General features: G+C 39.9%; 1 protein-coding gene across 9 annotated transcripts in view; it reads right to left on the bottom strand.

Annotated features, from left to right (window-relative positions):
* Window positions 1-2971: 2971 nt before the first annotated feature.
* shisa6b (shisa family member 6b) overlaps window positions 2972-16499 on the bottom strand; it is a 76583-nt gene continuing 63055 nt past the window's right edge. For 3 of the 9 annotated variants that reach the window (XM_085283668.1, XM_085283666.1, XM_085283667.1), the window contains 5 exons: window positions 12936-12998; window positions 11787-11807; window positions 7635-7787; window positions 5259-5362; window positions 2972-5062 (listed from right to left, as the gene is read on the bottom strand). In XM_085283668.1, the coding sequence (XP_085139794.1) occupies window positions 4208-5062; window positions 5259-5362; window positions 7635-7787; window positions 11787-11807; window positions 12936-12998 (1196 nt within the window). In that variant the 3' untranslated portion in view covers window positions 2972-4207. The remainder of the gene's footprint in view (window positions 5063-5258; window positions 5363-7634; window positions 7788-11786; window positions 11808-12935; window positions 12999-16499) is intronic. The other 6 variants (XM_085283671.1, XM_085283672.1, XM_085283670.1 and 3 more) reach the window with 5 other exon arrangements.

Raw genomic sequence — 16499 nt, 5'->3', positions numbered from 1 at the left:
CTGAAAATGTCTTTCTGTTTCAAATCCAGACATGACAGTGCTCACTGACCGCACTCAGAGCTGGCGAAAGCAAGGACCAAATGGAAAAGTACAGAAAAGGAGATTGAATTTTTAACCAGCAAAATAAGACCTCTGTTCCTGTATCATGTTAGCATTAAATGCAGAACACATGAGTAATGAAATACATTGTTGAAGAAATGTGTGCTATTTGAGATGTGGAAAGACAGTTTGAAAGCTGCTGATTGTTTTATGGAAGACCATGTTCTGCACCTCCTCCTCCTCGCACCGCTTGAGCTGCAGTCATTGTTGTAGCCAGCCTTCCTCTCACTCTTCAGCTGCTCTCCCATTCATAGATTCTTTTTGACTGCAGTCTCATATTTTCATTTAAATGCTGATGGGCTCGAGGATCAGTGTAAATTGCAAATGCAAACTTTTTCCATTTTTTTCTTATCGCTCTTTAAAAAAAACAAAAAAACAAACTTGTGTGTTTATGGAGGAGTGCAATTTGCAGACGCTGTTGTTTGCTGCGAGAATTGTCCTTCACACCCATGGATTTCCATGAATTTAAACAAGGTTTGAATTTGCAATGACCAGCATTAAATTAAACCATATTAATTCAGATGTCATATAAAAGCACTGCCCAGAAAAACCCAGAGTGCCATACATGCAGAAACTGTCAGTTAAACATGCGTGCCGGGCTGGCTGTGGGATGCTGTCAGAAAAGGTGCGTGACCCCCACCGCTGTACAATCAAACCTGTACAGCTGGCAGATTGGACCTGTAATTACACAGACAATTTTCTGAGGCATAGCTGTTCCAGAATCATAAATAATCTTATTGGTTGCTATACTTCAGTGGGCAGCGACAAAAGTGATGTTTGCACAGTGTGAGCTTCTTAAATTGAGGTTAAGAAGGTATCGTCATTAGATAAAACGCAGCACTTGCTGTTTGTTAAAGCTGATTAAAACAACCTGTTTGTCATACTGAAACAAGAAACCTTAAAGGGTGCTCTGTAAACCCAAAGTTACTGTTGCATGAAGTTCACACAGGACCTAAAAACAGCAGCAGCAGCATATATCTATTAAATCCATAATGATCAAACTACAGAGAAATGCACTTACTCCAGTGCAACTCAGTAATATAGACATCACTTATCCACACCACAGACACAGACAGCCTTCAGAACTACAAAAGATATGGTTCTGTAAGTGAATTTAACTATTTCTAACTATTATTTTACAATATAGACGCTAGACCTTTATGTCTAAAAATGCCCTTTTGAGTAAGGTAAGGAAGTTCGAATTATTGTTTTTTTTTTAAGGTCAAAGTATAGAGATATCTATGTAATTTTGGTGTGTGTCAACACTGTATATATATATATATATATATATATATATATATATATATATATATATATATGTATATATATATATATATATATATATATATATATATATATATATATATATATATATATATATATATATATATATATATATATATAGTTATATCTCATATAACTAGTGATGTAGTAATATTATCAGTTGATCGCCTAGTGGCCAATCATGTGTAAATGATGCTTTCTGGTTTTAGTTTTCGATCAGAAAGGAATTAGATATGAAAACAAGCTCTACAGGACATCTACAGTTAGTAACTACTACAAAGCAGCCTTACCTTGCCTTGCCAGGCTTGATTTTCACAAGATGAGATTCTGCAAATCATGTGAGGATGAAGCTGTTCGTTTGAATGTGCAAATATTTGTACAGACACATAAAAATATGCATATAAATGCAAACTCTGTTTTTTGACTTTGTTCTTTGAAGAGGTAAGGATAAGCACAACAGGATGGATGGATGCATGTGATAAAAAAAGACGATTGGAAGAAAACTTCCTTTTACAGCGAAAAAAACCCCTAAACTTCCAACAAGCACCGAGTGCGCTACGACTTAATGGGAAACTCACAGAGAAACTCGCGGATTCTTCAACTGACCGCGGCACACCTGCATCAGGGTAAACCTCCGCCTGCCCAACTCCTGCTTTACAGGTGAAAATAGAGCAACAGGACCGCTAGTCTTTGACTTTATTTATTTTCTGCTGTGTTTTACTTTCATCTATTTGAAAGACTGAGTGTAAACACAAAAAATATTTTATTTTATGAGCTGGAATGTGCAGAAAATAGGTTTAAATATTAAATTAATTTATTCAAGTCAGAGAATGTTGCATATAATAAAATTTTTGCTTGAGGCATAAAATTAAAAGATTAAAACTAATAAAACAAGTTAAAAAAAAAGAGACTTTTCCATTTGATTACATTTTGTATGATGGATTATGTAGAAAAAGTAGAATTGGGCTGAAAGATCTATCGCTTTATCACCTCTTCAGGTTGTAAATCGTGTTTTTAAAAAGTAACTAAGTAACTAAGTAATTAATTACTTTTGAAAATAAGTAATCAGTAAAGTAACAGGATTACTTTTTTAGGGAAGTAATCGGTAATTAGTTACTGATTACTTTTTTCAAGTAACTTGACCAACACTGGTCACCACTAATGAACTTCAAAGCTACTGCGTGTTCCACGTAAAACATTCATTAAATCAGGCTACAGTAGTTGTCACACACATTTAGTGTGATCCTGCTGAAACTTAATGTTGGTGATACTGAGGATATGCAACCCTGGTGTAATTTATTTTTGCCTAACATTAGCATTTTACTTTTTTTTCACTCCAGTGCCACAAATGATAAAAGTGGCTTAACTTTGTGAAGATGTGTAATTACACACACACACACACACACACACACACACACATATATATATAGTGATACATGGAGAAAGAGAGCGAGAGCAGAAGACACAAACCCGAGCCTGCTGCCGTACAGTACATGGTCGCCTGCTCAACCACTGAGCTAAACCAGTGCACAGATTTGTCAAATTTGTGAAGCACAGACGAAACAGAGGTATCTCTCCAAGAACAATGTTGCATGTTTAGAAAAATATGGATGGTTTATTTGACCCTACTTTGACAAGCATTATATTCCATTTCCATGATGTTCAAGTCTTCTGAAGTCAATGAAACACAGTCTACATCCAAATATGAACAGTGGTATATCATTTGTCAACAACACATTCATTCACTTTTCGTCCTACAAACAGTTTTTGCAAAGACACACACAGTATAGTATTAATTTATCCGGTCAAATACTCGGTTAAGTGGGCTTCTATTCTGAACTCACGAAACAGTAATGGTTTATAGTTGTTTTTTAAGAATCTATTGAAAACAGACAGTCTAATATAAAGTCCATCCAGTACAGACTTGTCCATAATACTGCTTCTAGAATAGCTTATTTACAATCGTCTACTGGAAGCAAAAGAGGAAACAAAAAAGAAAAAGAAGAGAAAAAACGCCATTGCTTTAAGAACAAAACAAGCTAGCCATTAATATTAAAATTCAAAATTAATAATCAAAAACAGAACATAATGTTTTTTTCATTGATTGTGCTTTGTAACCCACAAAACCACTTCATTTTTCGAAATAGAACACCTATCAGAGGCACCAAATAGGAGTGCTGATAACATCCAGTTCAATTTCTCTCATTGAGATTCTCTACAACTATGAGTAGGACAGGGCATACAAATGGTTCCTTTTTTTCATTTATTTATATATTTATAAAGTTATTACAGGCTCATTCTCTCAGTTCATCACCTGTGGTGGTGTTATGTCGCACAACAGAAGTCACGTAGGAATCGGTTCGTGTGTTTAACCATGCAAAGCCCTTTAAGATTTGCCAGAAAAGGTCACAGAATAGATTTGTTGGACAAAAGGGGGCTGATAAAGGCATAAACAAACACAAATGGTGCTTTCCCACTAAAACATACACAGAATGGTGCCAAAGCCTGTGGATGAATAGGATAGGCAAGACAGTGACAATAATAGTAGGCAAGTTAGCAGGATAATACTACACCTTCCCCATCCATAACCTCCTCTGGCTTCAGATCTGGCTGGGCCTGTGTATGCAATGTACAGTGTAGCTCGTTTTCCCGGTCTCTCACAGTAAGTAAGTGGAAGTTCTTGGTCCTGGAATCTCTAATTTGGCAGAAGCCTTGGTCAAAGAAAGCAAAATTGCCACCATCCTACTCTAAAAGGAGGCCAATATACCACCGTTTGTCAATCAGACCCAGCCCCTGGCATTCAGCAGTGAGTATTCCTGAACATTTACACAGTCACCTCAGTCTTGCTGCCTGTGCGGTAGTGCTGTGGCTGTTGTTGCTGCTGCTGGTGGTGCTGTGGGATGTAGTGGAGTTGTTCCACAGTGTGAGTCCGTCTCGAGGCAAATGCCTGCCTCTTATTTGCTGTCTGGTTCATGGCTAAGGTGTTGGAGTGCCCACTCCCGCCTGCTCCCTGTACCCCACTTCCGCTGCCTCCACCACCGCTGTTGTTAGAGGCACTGGGATGGGAGTGCATTTTGGTCATCTTGTAGCGATCCATTAGAGGCGTAGTTGGAATGAACACGTCTGTGTGTGAGATGGCCCGTGATATTGACTTGTCACTGCCATAAAACCCGCCAGAGATACTGCTGACCATGCCGCGCTTCAGCGACCTCATCAGCTTATCTGGCGAGAGCAGAGGATCCTGGGACAGGAGGCGGTCTTGTGAGTATAGACGTTCTTGTGAATAGAGGCGATCTTGGGAGTAGTGGCGGTCTTTTGAATAAAGATGTTCCTGTGACAGGAGTCTGTCCTTGGAGTACATACGGTCCTTGGAGTAGAGGCGATCTTGGGAGGTGTGGCGGTCCTGTGGAAGAAGACGCTCCTGGGATCGAAGACGTTCAGCAGATAGGAGCTGTTCATCGGACAGGATCCTACCTCCGTACAGGGAAACACCATTAGAAGACATGGTATAATCTTGCTGGGGGGCTCTTTGAGGGGACAGGACACGATCTTGGGACATAGCCCTCTGGACACGACGGGGCCTCTGCCTCTGCTGAGACTGCTGCTGTGAGGACTGTGACTGCGGAGGGGCCTGGGAGATGGAGGACTGTGGGGGCTGGCTCTGCTGTTGTTCCCGGTGCTATCGAGCAAAAGACGGATGAGGTGAGTTTATTCATAAACTCAGGGGTAAGATGCTCTGCTGCCGACTACTTCAGAATAACTTCTAACATTTAAATCTGGAAACTTGTGCTCTTGCATCATAGATACATAAAACTTGATAGTACATGACCTTGTTTTGAAGCGTGCACTATTGAACGGAACACTTCTGTACCCACCTGTTCTTGACTCATTTTGAGAACATGAAGGGGAAGAGTGCTTCTTGCTGCCAGGTCGGGCAGGTGGCGCTTACGAGTGTAGTAGTCTTCGACTTCTTTATCTGCTGCAGAGGACACAGTGGAAAAAAAAAGACACGAAGTGAAGAGGCAATTCAAGGAGCGAAAGAAAGAGAAAACACGGGTAGGTACAGAATGCTAGGGGAGAAATCGTGTAACGTGGAATTGGAGAACACGGCACACAATGCAGAGAATAGTGTTGGGAGACCCATCGTATTTCACCTTTCCAAGCTCATAGAGGGGAATAGAAAATAGAGGCAGAGTATCACAGACGGACCACATTACATGCTAGGCACATAACATCCACATATCCAGACTTGATCAGGGATGCTGCAGGCAGTTCTGGCTGTGGGGGATAACTTTTCAAAGGTCATTTGAAAGTCTATAAACAAAAAACATCATATACAGACATGGAGGGAACCACGCAGGCACCTCACATATATGCATGCTGGAAATCTAATAGGATTATTACACAATCACATCAACACTGAAGCTGGGAGTGTTTCATATAAACTCGAGTGGGGGTTTTCTTTCGTATACCTGTGTGCAACCAACAAAAACCTCCAAACCAAACAATGAATATAACATGCATTTAAAAGCAGATCAAAAAGACGAGAATACATTTGCAAAGACGAAGTGTAGGAGTGAATGTAGCATTAAATTCATGCCACACGACAAAAACACATGCACAGAGAGCTGTATCGACCAAATAAATATATAAAAAACACACACGCACACACAAAGTGATGCACATTTACAAAAACTTGACATCTGGTCATAAAGACAGTAGCATAAACCATTCAAAAATGGAAACATTTATAAGTCTGTGAATGAGCGTTTAACCCGCACAACAAGAGACAGGTGAATGCCACTGCCATTGATGGTGGAAAGGTATAATGAGAGCAGATCTCTCCACCTTATTGAGAATTCGTAGATGGCTTTTCGGTGCGAGTCTGTCTTTTTCAATAATGGTACAGCAGTGTTCACACCACCTGTCCAAATTACTCTCATCCAAATCCCCTTCAGCGCCGAGTCACGGGTGCTTGCTGCAAATCGATTCATTATGAGAGATAATAAAACAAGATGTTCCTTTCTCAAGCATAATAGTCTTCAAGATTTGGGCAGCGCATTGCAAACTCATCAACCATATTACCAGAGTGAATGAATAACTCATGATATATAGTGTCCTGCACTGCAATGGGCTAAGTGCTTTTTTTCTCTTCAGTTTGATACCAATTTGCATTAATAAGCAGTACCATTCTTCTTTTATTATCTCAACAATGAAAACTCCGCTCGATGTTCCCTCCAGCGCAATCCGGCATGATCTATCATTGTGCAGACACTAGTTGAGCAACAAAAAGAAACAGCAGAGCCTTTTGGCTATTTGCTGCAGCAAATAATTTGCTTTTGAAGCAAAAAGAAAGTTGGGAAGACTGAAGGAAGGACACCGCCAAGGGATATTTTTCCATTTCAGAACTGTCTCTTTGGTGGGGTCCTATCTCTGACAATTGAATTCATTTGGTTTTGTTTTACGGTCCATCAAAAGCTATTATGTTAATTCTCACAAGCATTCTTCAAATAAATTGTGGTTGTTTTTATTTCTCCAAAACAACTGAGAACCAGTAAATACTACTGCAAACTTGTTTTACCATTTAGTTTCAAATGGTGCCTGGCAGCTCTAAGTGGGAGCCAGTGCAGAGCGACCCCTGACGGGATGAGTTGTAGATGTCCATCTTTCATTTTGACTTGAGCCAGCTGCGAAGCAGGACGCTCATGATGAAACTACACAAGCCGTAACGGATATTTGTATTTCACTTAGAGAATAGCATGAGACGAGAGCTCATTATGCCGTAGAAATTCACCAAAGAAACGCTAAATTAATACCGAGCCAGGCCAGACGCAAGAAGCCGCTGATATATGTGTGATTCAAGAGAAATCATGGCTGCGGCGAGGGAAGCAGGGAATATCAATGAATCAGAGGTTTTTTTTGAGGTGATTAGGCTGCTTTTTTGACAGCTCAGAGTTGAGAAGGGGATACTTTCTGGCTTTAATTCATAGTGCCCTCCATCCACTTAGATCTTTAATCAACGGCGAGCTGCAAAAAGTCCAAAACAACATATACGGGTACTTTTTTCTACAGTTTAATGTCCCGAGTTACAGCAGGTGAGCCATTGTTACATCTGAAATACTTCAGAGCCCTTCAGAAAGTCCCAGCCTGGAGTCAGGAAAGCACACTTAATGCAGTGTTTTTATCATGCAGGGCTTTAGGATCAGGGCAGGGCGCCTATTCTTGCATTATTGCAGTGAACTTGGACCTACTGAGTTTCTTCAAGGACGAGAACCGGTTGAGGTCGGCTTTGACGGCCGCCTCGTAGGAGGGTGGCAGGTGTGACAGGCTCTGGAAGGAGCGTGAGAAAGACAGGTCGTAGGGCTCCGTCTGCGAGGTCAGGATGCCACTTATCCGATTGTTTTCTGGAGACACATACATACATATACAGACACAGAAGAGGGAAAAAGGGGGGGAAATGGGCAGGCTGACGTCTCCTACGCCACCCCCCCCAAAAAGGAGACCCCAGGGAACAATCACAGAAAGACCACCTGCTGTGAAGAAAAAAGAGTGAGCTGGCAGACAGGCTGGAGTTTCAGCTGTACAAATATTTGCTGGAGGCAGAGGTCCTTTGAAATAATCTCCAAATTAATCTCGTCAGTATAAAATAATAATTCCAACCAAGGGAGCCACTGAGTATATGGAAGCCCTGCTCCTCTTCTGGGAGTTTGGGGGTTGTAGTGACCTAAGAAAAAAATCTATATTTGTACAAATACACATGAACTCACACATGAGTACATATAAAATATGTTTTGAATAGCTGGTTTTATAAACCAGATAGAGTCAGCAGCTTACATTTCATACTTTGTATCTCTGAGGTGTGAGTCTTTACTAACTCTAACTCTAGACAATCAGAATATGTAGTTTTTGTTTTGATTAAGTTGTTCTCCTGTGTCTTAGCAATCAGGGAGCAAAGAAAATAATCATTCTAAGTGACATGAACTTTCTTTCCTAATAGTCTATTGTGCCTTTCTCCAAACTATAAGGGTAGGGCAGAGTTAGAGTTATCCCTTATGGTGACTAACCTCAGAGGGTTAAAGAAAGAAACTTCTGAAGGAAGGTACATGTGAAAGGGTTGGAGAATGACTGAGATAGATTTTGAGAACAATCACACTTTATGTTGCTGAAATAGAAAACCCAGTCCACTCGTACTAAAGTGGAGTGAGAGAGTTACGTATCCTGTTGATATTTCAGTAAACTAGACTATTAAAGATAGTCATGGCTATAAAACATTTCTTATTTGATAACCCTTAACATTAAAGCCAAACGGGTTGTGTAGGTTCCCCTATGCCAAAGCTACTCTAACCCTTCTAGACACGACACCCTAGGTCCTTTGGTATTAAGCACCAAGATATTAGGACCAGATTCTTTTAGTCATACAAGTTGCAAGGTGGAGCGTCAAATCAATTAGACTTGTTTTTCCAGCACATCCCACACATGCTCAGTTAAATCAGATGGGAATCTGGAGGCTGAAGGACACCTTGATCTCTTTGTTACATTCCTTAAACTATCACTCCAAAATTGTTGTATTCTGGAACCACATATTATCCTGCTAGAAGATACTTTCTGCCTAATAAAGCCTACTACCTTTTGACAGGTGCTGTTATTACAAATGATGGAACTGAACTGACATGATTTTAATGTTGTAACTTAGTTGAAATACTTCTATCACTTTGGTTGTAGGCTTTCTATGGTTTGTACCATAGCTCTAAAGTTCTAAGTCTTATTGTCTTAATCATCCCTCTGTCCTTTAAAGTTCAGCAATAGTTTGCTGAGGAAAAAAGTTGAATATCTGCCTTTAAGAAACTGTTGCATATTTTAAAACTCCAACTTGTTGGTGCCAGTGATGGGGGAGTATAGGCGGACACATCAGCCACTCAGTGAGTGTTTGGTGTGGGACTGACTTGACAGGCGATGCGGTGGTTTGACGGGAGGAAACAGTGGTCCAAACAAGGAAAGGCAAGGAAAAAATAGACAACACACCAAACAACAGATGTGTGCTGGAGAGTGACCCTGCTTGTGACAGTGCTGTGATGTGAACTGGGACAGGGACGGGAGCAATGCCTGGCTGCCTATTGTTGGTGTGATGTGAGATGATGCCAGGAAGACGAGGAAGGTGGGGGTGGGGGACTGGACCCAAGCCTTCTTTTCTTCTCACTCTACTCCTTCTCTTTATCTCTCTTTTTCACACATGTACACACACAAACATCCGCAGTCTGTCCCATTCCACTTCCCTCACTCTGTCAATCTTATCTGTCTTACCATGCTGCCACCCACTTTCCTTTGCTCCTTAATTCTTTCTTGTCCATTCAGTATTCCCTTCTCTCTCATTTTCTTTCCCACTCCTGCTCTATCTAGCTTTCCCCTGCAAGCTCCGAGTCTGTCACGCAGTGCAGAGCAGCGGGCATGGGTGTGACTCCACACTAGCCTCCAAACGACAGATAAGAATAGTGTTTTTAGTAACTGCTGCAGGATGGAGAGATGGAAGAGAAAGAGAACAAGAGATGGGGATAAGAGAATCAAAAAGAAACAAGAGACTGAAATGCTCAGTTGTGGTCACAAGCTTACGTGCATTCATTATGGACATGAACGGCAATAATTTGGTTTTTTTTTTAAATAAATTCTTTGAACTGTTCCTTTTAGGGGTGAAATGATTGTGCATGACTGTACATCCATAATGACTTATTTTGGATTGTCTCTAAAGCACACAGAGTCAAAGTTATCCATACAGGCCCAAAAGTGTACATACAGCTCATTTAAATTGACACTAACGTCACTAAAGATGTAGATGGTAAATGGCCTGGTTCTTATATAGCACTGCACACAACTACATTCACCCATTCTATCCAACATTCACACTCTGATGGACGCATCAGAGACCGACTTCGGGTTATCTGGCATGCAGACTGGGCAGATGGGGACTGAACCACCAACCTTCCAATTAGTAGGTGACCTGCTCTACTACCTGATCTACACAATCGTTCCACCCGGGGAAAAAATTGATTAAAGAAATAAAAGCTCATGACATTAATGCCTATGATGAGCGTATGTAAACTCATGACCACGACTGTAAGAAGGAACGAGAGTAAAGTAGCAGGGACGGCAGCATGGCTGAGTGACTGCAGGGGGTCCTGGGAGCTGCGGGGGGGGAGATCGAAGTGAAAAATTTGTGAGTGGGTTGTCTTCCACAGCTGCATTACTAAGTGGGGAATCAACTCAGACTGTGGCATGCTGTTAGCTATCTCATTAGCAGACATACTTTATGTTTAAACACAGTAAAGCCACACAGATGTGGCTCCAAGACTTAAATAGTTAAAAAAAAATCAGCAGAAGATTTTACTTCATAACTTCATAACTATTGTGATATAGTTTTGAAAAACAATAATTATGAGTTGTATCGGTCAAATCTATAGCTATAACTATCTGTAACTTTGATTGTTGTGTTGTTTTTTTCTGGCAAATTAAACCTAAACCCAAAGGCGCTGACTATGTAACATAACCTTTGGTCATAGTAATGACATGAATGACATGACAGTTGATAAGAGCAGCAGTCTTTCAGAATTAAATAACAGTATGGTGTTATGTTCACACAGATGCAGAATTTTAGATGCAGAATTAGTAGGTATCAGTACGTTTACTGACAGTGGCACTAATACTGCTCTGAAAATCAACTCAGGGGATGCAAATGTCCAAGTAGAACATTCTGAACCCTAAACTTAAAGGATACCCTGAGTCACAACGACAAATGCTCATCATTGATGAGAACCACGGGTGACCACGAGAAACTCGTCTCATGGAAGACAGAACATAATTTTGCAACATAAAATAAGCTTAATTGGATACATCAATGAAATGGAAGAAGATAACAACTGATATAAGAGCCTGTCACACAAAGCATTTACATAATTTCGAACAGAATTACACACAAAGTACCAGTCCTCTTACGTGTAACACACATATGTGAGTGTCCCAGTGAAGCTGGGCTCTCAGTAAACTGGCTGCTTGTCAGTAAAAGCCATTCTTATAAAAACCAGCATTCAAAATTGTTGATTTGGTTTTGGTCTTTCTGATGGATTTTTTTGACAGTACGAAAAATACTGCATAAATATAACATAAATAATTTTCTACTGTAACTCATCAGCTTGTGTCCCTGATTCCTGTTGGCCCACATGACCAACAACAAACTGTGCTGTCAAAGCAAAGATCAAACAGAAACTCTTGCTTGAATCAGGTCTGAAAATACACTGGTTTAAGTTAGAGAAAGGAGGAAACAAAGGTAAGAGTCGTGGTATGTACACAAATGTGTGCTGGAATGCAGTGAATGAATATTCACACTAAATTAAACATATGTATGCATGACTTACCACGTCTCAATGATCGGTGAGCTACCGAAACCCAAATGAAAAACAAATATTTCAGAAACATGTTGATGGTAAGAGAAACAGAACCTATTCCTGAAAGACCTTCTGCATATTCAGCACAGCCAGTACAGAAAATCTCCCCTTAAAATTATTCTAATGAAAACAGCTTTTAAGTCCAGAGGCATGCTATGTACACTTGTGTGTATGATTGTGCATTTTCTGCTCTGATATGGAGCAGTATCTCCTGGTTGTTTCAGTCAAGGGCCGCTGGGGGGGTTGTGGCTGTGGGTTTTTATCTGGAAAATACACTGTGTGCCAAAACTTGAAGGATTTTTGGCAGCTTGTGATCAAAGTGTCTGTGTTAGATGTGTTGAAATGGATTTTTCATGTTTTCCATAGATCTCCAAGGCATTTGTTCCCAGTATGCAGTTTTCTTATCTATGCGTGTGATTCTGTGTGAGTCTGTGGATGTATGTGTGTGGACTACACGGTCAGTTGTGTCCATAAAGAAGGAATGAGTCTGTCTGCAGAATTTAGCTATGGCTCCAAAGTGCCTCAACGATAGCAGGTTTTTAATGTTTGTGGTTGAAACAAACAGTATAAAAATCACACGGTGAGATCAGGGCAATGTAATAAATGCACAAGGCAGGGAATATTCAGCTCAATGCCGCTTTTTCTTTTATCTTTGCTATCTTTCCTCTTTCCTCTCTTACACGACTGCTCAACTGGCAGACTGTGACCACGGGCCGCCTCAGCTCCCTCAAAGGAACAGCTGATTAACTTGAGTAATAAAAGCTGATTCACGGTACTGCTCCTCTCAGGCACCGTGAAGTTATGGTGATAACTTTAGTTTTTTAGGACAACAGTGGAGAACATTGTCGTGGGATGGGATGACCTTGACAGAGCATTACGTTGTTTTCACTTTAAAGAAAGAGAGACAGATGGCCGACAACTACTGTCTCTTGTCTCTCAAAGAAAAAAAGTGCCCCCATTTCAAAAATTAAAAATGAAGAAATTGAAAATTAGATCAGTTCAATGAATTTACCCCATTAAACATGTTAAGAGCTGCATTCTAGACTTCCAAACATTTGAAACATTGAACTGACCAGGGAATTTACTTGCATAAGACCCTTTCCCTCTAGTTTTCCTTACCATTCTTAGGTGTGCGTGTGGGGCTACCTAGAGCCACATGGTTATAGTTGGGCTGATGGGTACCTGCAATGACAAAAGCAATGAAAGATCTGTTCAATGTTCACGAGGAGTGCTCTGTATGTTCTAAAACACAGACTTCAAGCAGTGTGAGGGTGATAATTAAAGAGATAATTCACTGAAGAAGCTGGAAATGTTGTCTTCTAGTGGCACTTGGAGATATGCTTTTTATATAATTCACAAAATATAGATCTATGTAGAAAACATTGTGCATTTTTAATGGACTTTTATAGTTTAAATAAGACACGATGCCGCAGTTACTTTCCACACTTGCGTGTAAACCTATTCACTGAGTGAAATATCCCTTTAATTTCCTCAAATTAAGAAAAGACATGAGAGACTGTGTGATGAGTAAATCTAAATGGAGTCCCCTGTAAGCTTGACATTAGCCTGCAAAATATGTTTACACCAGACATATTTTGGAAAGTAGGCTAAAACAGACGAAAGGAAAAAAACAGAAATATGGCATACAACATCCTGTCCTGGAAAAGTCAAGAGCAATTACTGTATTTTTTGTAAAGTGTATTATTTAAGAATAAAGACGCGCATTTATGCATTCATCATTACAAAAGATCCATGAACTGCAGTGCTGCAGGTGCATTTGAACACAGGAAACCACCAGTACAACTACAAATGAACAGAGAAAGACATTCTGGTTTAAAATTATATGACCAGTACACAAAAATACACAGTGAACCTACCAAGAGAGGTTTTGCACCAACATTTTTACATAAGCAATGACCAAGCAACTCATTAGAAATGAAAGTTATATTGAACTCACATAAAACATATTTTTTAAAACAGATTTCTTTTAACCTCAGACAAAAGTAGTTAGCAAAAAAACCAAAACAAAGCCAAACCTTCAGAGCAAATTTCAAGGTCTGCAGCCTGTTTACACTGAGCAATTTTTACCTGTTCGTGATGAAGTCTGACTATCATGAGAGAAATTAAGTGAAATCGGTCATTGGTCATCACTTACCAAAACAATTTGTTTTACACTGAAGCCAACCAAGAAATCCCAGAAACTTAGGGGCAGTGTTTGTCAGCTGACTTGAAACCATTGTCATACTTTTATTTACAAAAAATAAAACAACAACAACAAAAAACAGTTGTGGAAAAGAAAACAAAATCCAAACTCAGAAAGAAAAACTATGGAAGAAACACAAAAAATGTTATGACTCATACAAAGAAGGAGCTGATAGTGTTCCCCTGCTTTGGTACATAGTTTTTCATATTTAAATCTAAGACGGTGAAGTTATTGTACATTTTTGTGCCACCAGCTAACTTGCTAACATTGAATGGTATCAGCTTACAGGTCGGCTAGCGACACTGTTATGAACAAATAGTGAAGGATTTAGATTCCTCGGTGATGGGAGCTGTGAAGTGCAGTGACCTTCAGAGATACCACATCAGTAGCGTTCTGAACTGTACTGTCAGCAAAACATTACCAGAGCACACAATTACACAAGGTGACAAATATGTTTCATGTTGTTTGCTTAGCTAATTTAGCTAATTAGGCTAGCATAAGCTTTGCCCTGGTTGCTTCCCAAATCGTGTTCTTGTTAATCTGAATTTTTTAGCATGCATATTATACAGTTGTGTGTTATCTGACACGGTCAAAAATCAAGCCCAGTGTTTGTCCAGACAGGTCATGACTTCAAGCTCAGCCAGAATCCCAGCAGACTAGCTTATGGCTCCAGTCTGTTTTTTTCACTGATGTTCTGTGCTGTAGGTCTTACTGCTGCCATCTCTATCTCTGGCTTTCCACATATGTGCATGGAAAGGCAGTAATTTTTCAGGATGAGTATGCATCAGAATGATTAATACGTTTCTTATGGATAATGTTTGTACAATATATTTGGGATGTGTTTTTGAACTTGTAGTCTTTGGAATGGACTCTGCAAACTTAACATGCACTGGTCCTCATCTCTGGCCATTATCCCTTTTTTTTCTGTCTCTGCAAGGAAGCTCTAATCAGTAGTAACAGTCAAACGTGTTATCATTTGAGTAAGCAGAGCCTTTTTAAATTTCATCTCAGAGGATAAACAACAGTTGGCCCCAATCACCTATCCATCCTGCTGTGCTGGAGTGTTTGTGGGATGACAGGGAATGTGATGCAGTGGTATGGTGCTCGCCTTGGCACCGCACCGTGGAAGTGCTTTAGTTGAAAGATGGGACCTTTACTGAGCCCATTGTACTGAGAAAGTTGATGAATGACAGCTATTCTCAGCAGCGTGGGTTTGTGTGTTTGTATGAGAGGGGAAGGCAGCAATAGATGGAGACCCCAGTGTAGAGTGTTGCCATTGCAACACGTTCATTTGCTGTCTGCTGCTGTGCCTGTTTAAAAATGCATTAGAGCCAACTGCTGAAACATCCATTTACATCTGTCACAGAAGTGAAGAAGGAGAGTGAGGCCCGACGCTCTCACATCATGGGTTTCAATATTTGCTCGAGCTATAGAGATAGATGAGATGTGTCTTCTGTGTGTTCCTCCACTGGCTTTTTCTTCTTTCTTATCAGTGCTTAACAGTGACTCACAGAAAAGATTATTCAAGGGGATAAATTCACAGACTTCAGAAACTGCTTCTTTGGAACATATTAAATGAACAGCTTAGTAATATAAAGCCATGTATAAAAAGCTATGTCTTTTTAGTTACTATATTATCTGTATCTGTCACAACAGATCTTTTGTTTTTACTTGTCCCTGGTAGCACTATCGTTCATTATTAATGATCTATTATATCACAATAATGCTGCTTATTTTACTAATGCATCAAATCAATGTGTTCTTCACTTTTATCTATGGTCTATGACCATGCGGTGGGGTGTATTGCTGGTGGACCAAAGAAGATGTTCAGATTACTGTCATCCTCATTTCTAAAGTCTTCTCCTATCTATGTTAGAATTCAGGAGAAGACCCCTAAAATGAAACCCCTCCTGATCAGGAATACGCCTGCCAAAAAGAGAGATTTCTTCATTTGTTGGTGTGATTAAACAGGTGTACTCACACTAGGCTCATTTGAATCCCAAAGTCCAATTCCTTTGACTAGTGTGTTACTTTGACTAATTGCTGAGCACTGTGTCCGGGCATGCTTAAGTGTAGTGTGACTGTGTCACCACTTACAAATGAAACCACAAAACACATAAACTAGGGAAGCTAATTTTACTGTGAAAAAGCACTTATCAAAAGCTTCTCTGTGCATGAAAGTGAAAGAGAGTGAGAGGATATGACTTGCTGAGACAAACTGAAGTGCGTTCAGGTCATTAAATGACAACAACAAGGCAACTATTTTGTGCGCTGCAGGTGGCACACCAAGAGAGCTTGAACTAGTTTAGCTTACAAAATAATTATTATTATGAAGTATACTACTGAATTATTTCACCTAAAATCAGTGTTTGAGAAACTTGCATCAGATTTATTGTTGATTGATGCAATTGATGTATTTATTTGCCAATTAGGCAGTGAGACGCTTCTATTATGGTGTCTGGATGAATACCTAGAGAAAA

This window comes from Mchenga conophoros, linkage group LG8 (genome assembly GCF_057382185.1).
Source record: "Mchenga conophoros isolate Kocher_MC1m ecotype Shallow Benthic linkage group LG8, M_conophoros_male_GT1.1, whole genome shotgun sequence".
NCBI classification, from domain to species: Eukaryota; Metazoa; Chordata; class Actinopteri; order Cichliformes; family Cichlidae; genus Mchenga; species Mchenga conophoros.
This window is presented reverse-complemented; position numbering and strand designations above follow the sequence as displayed.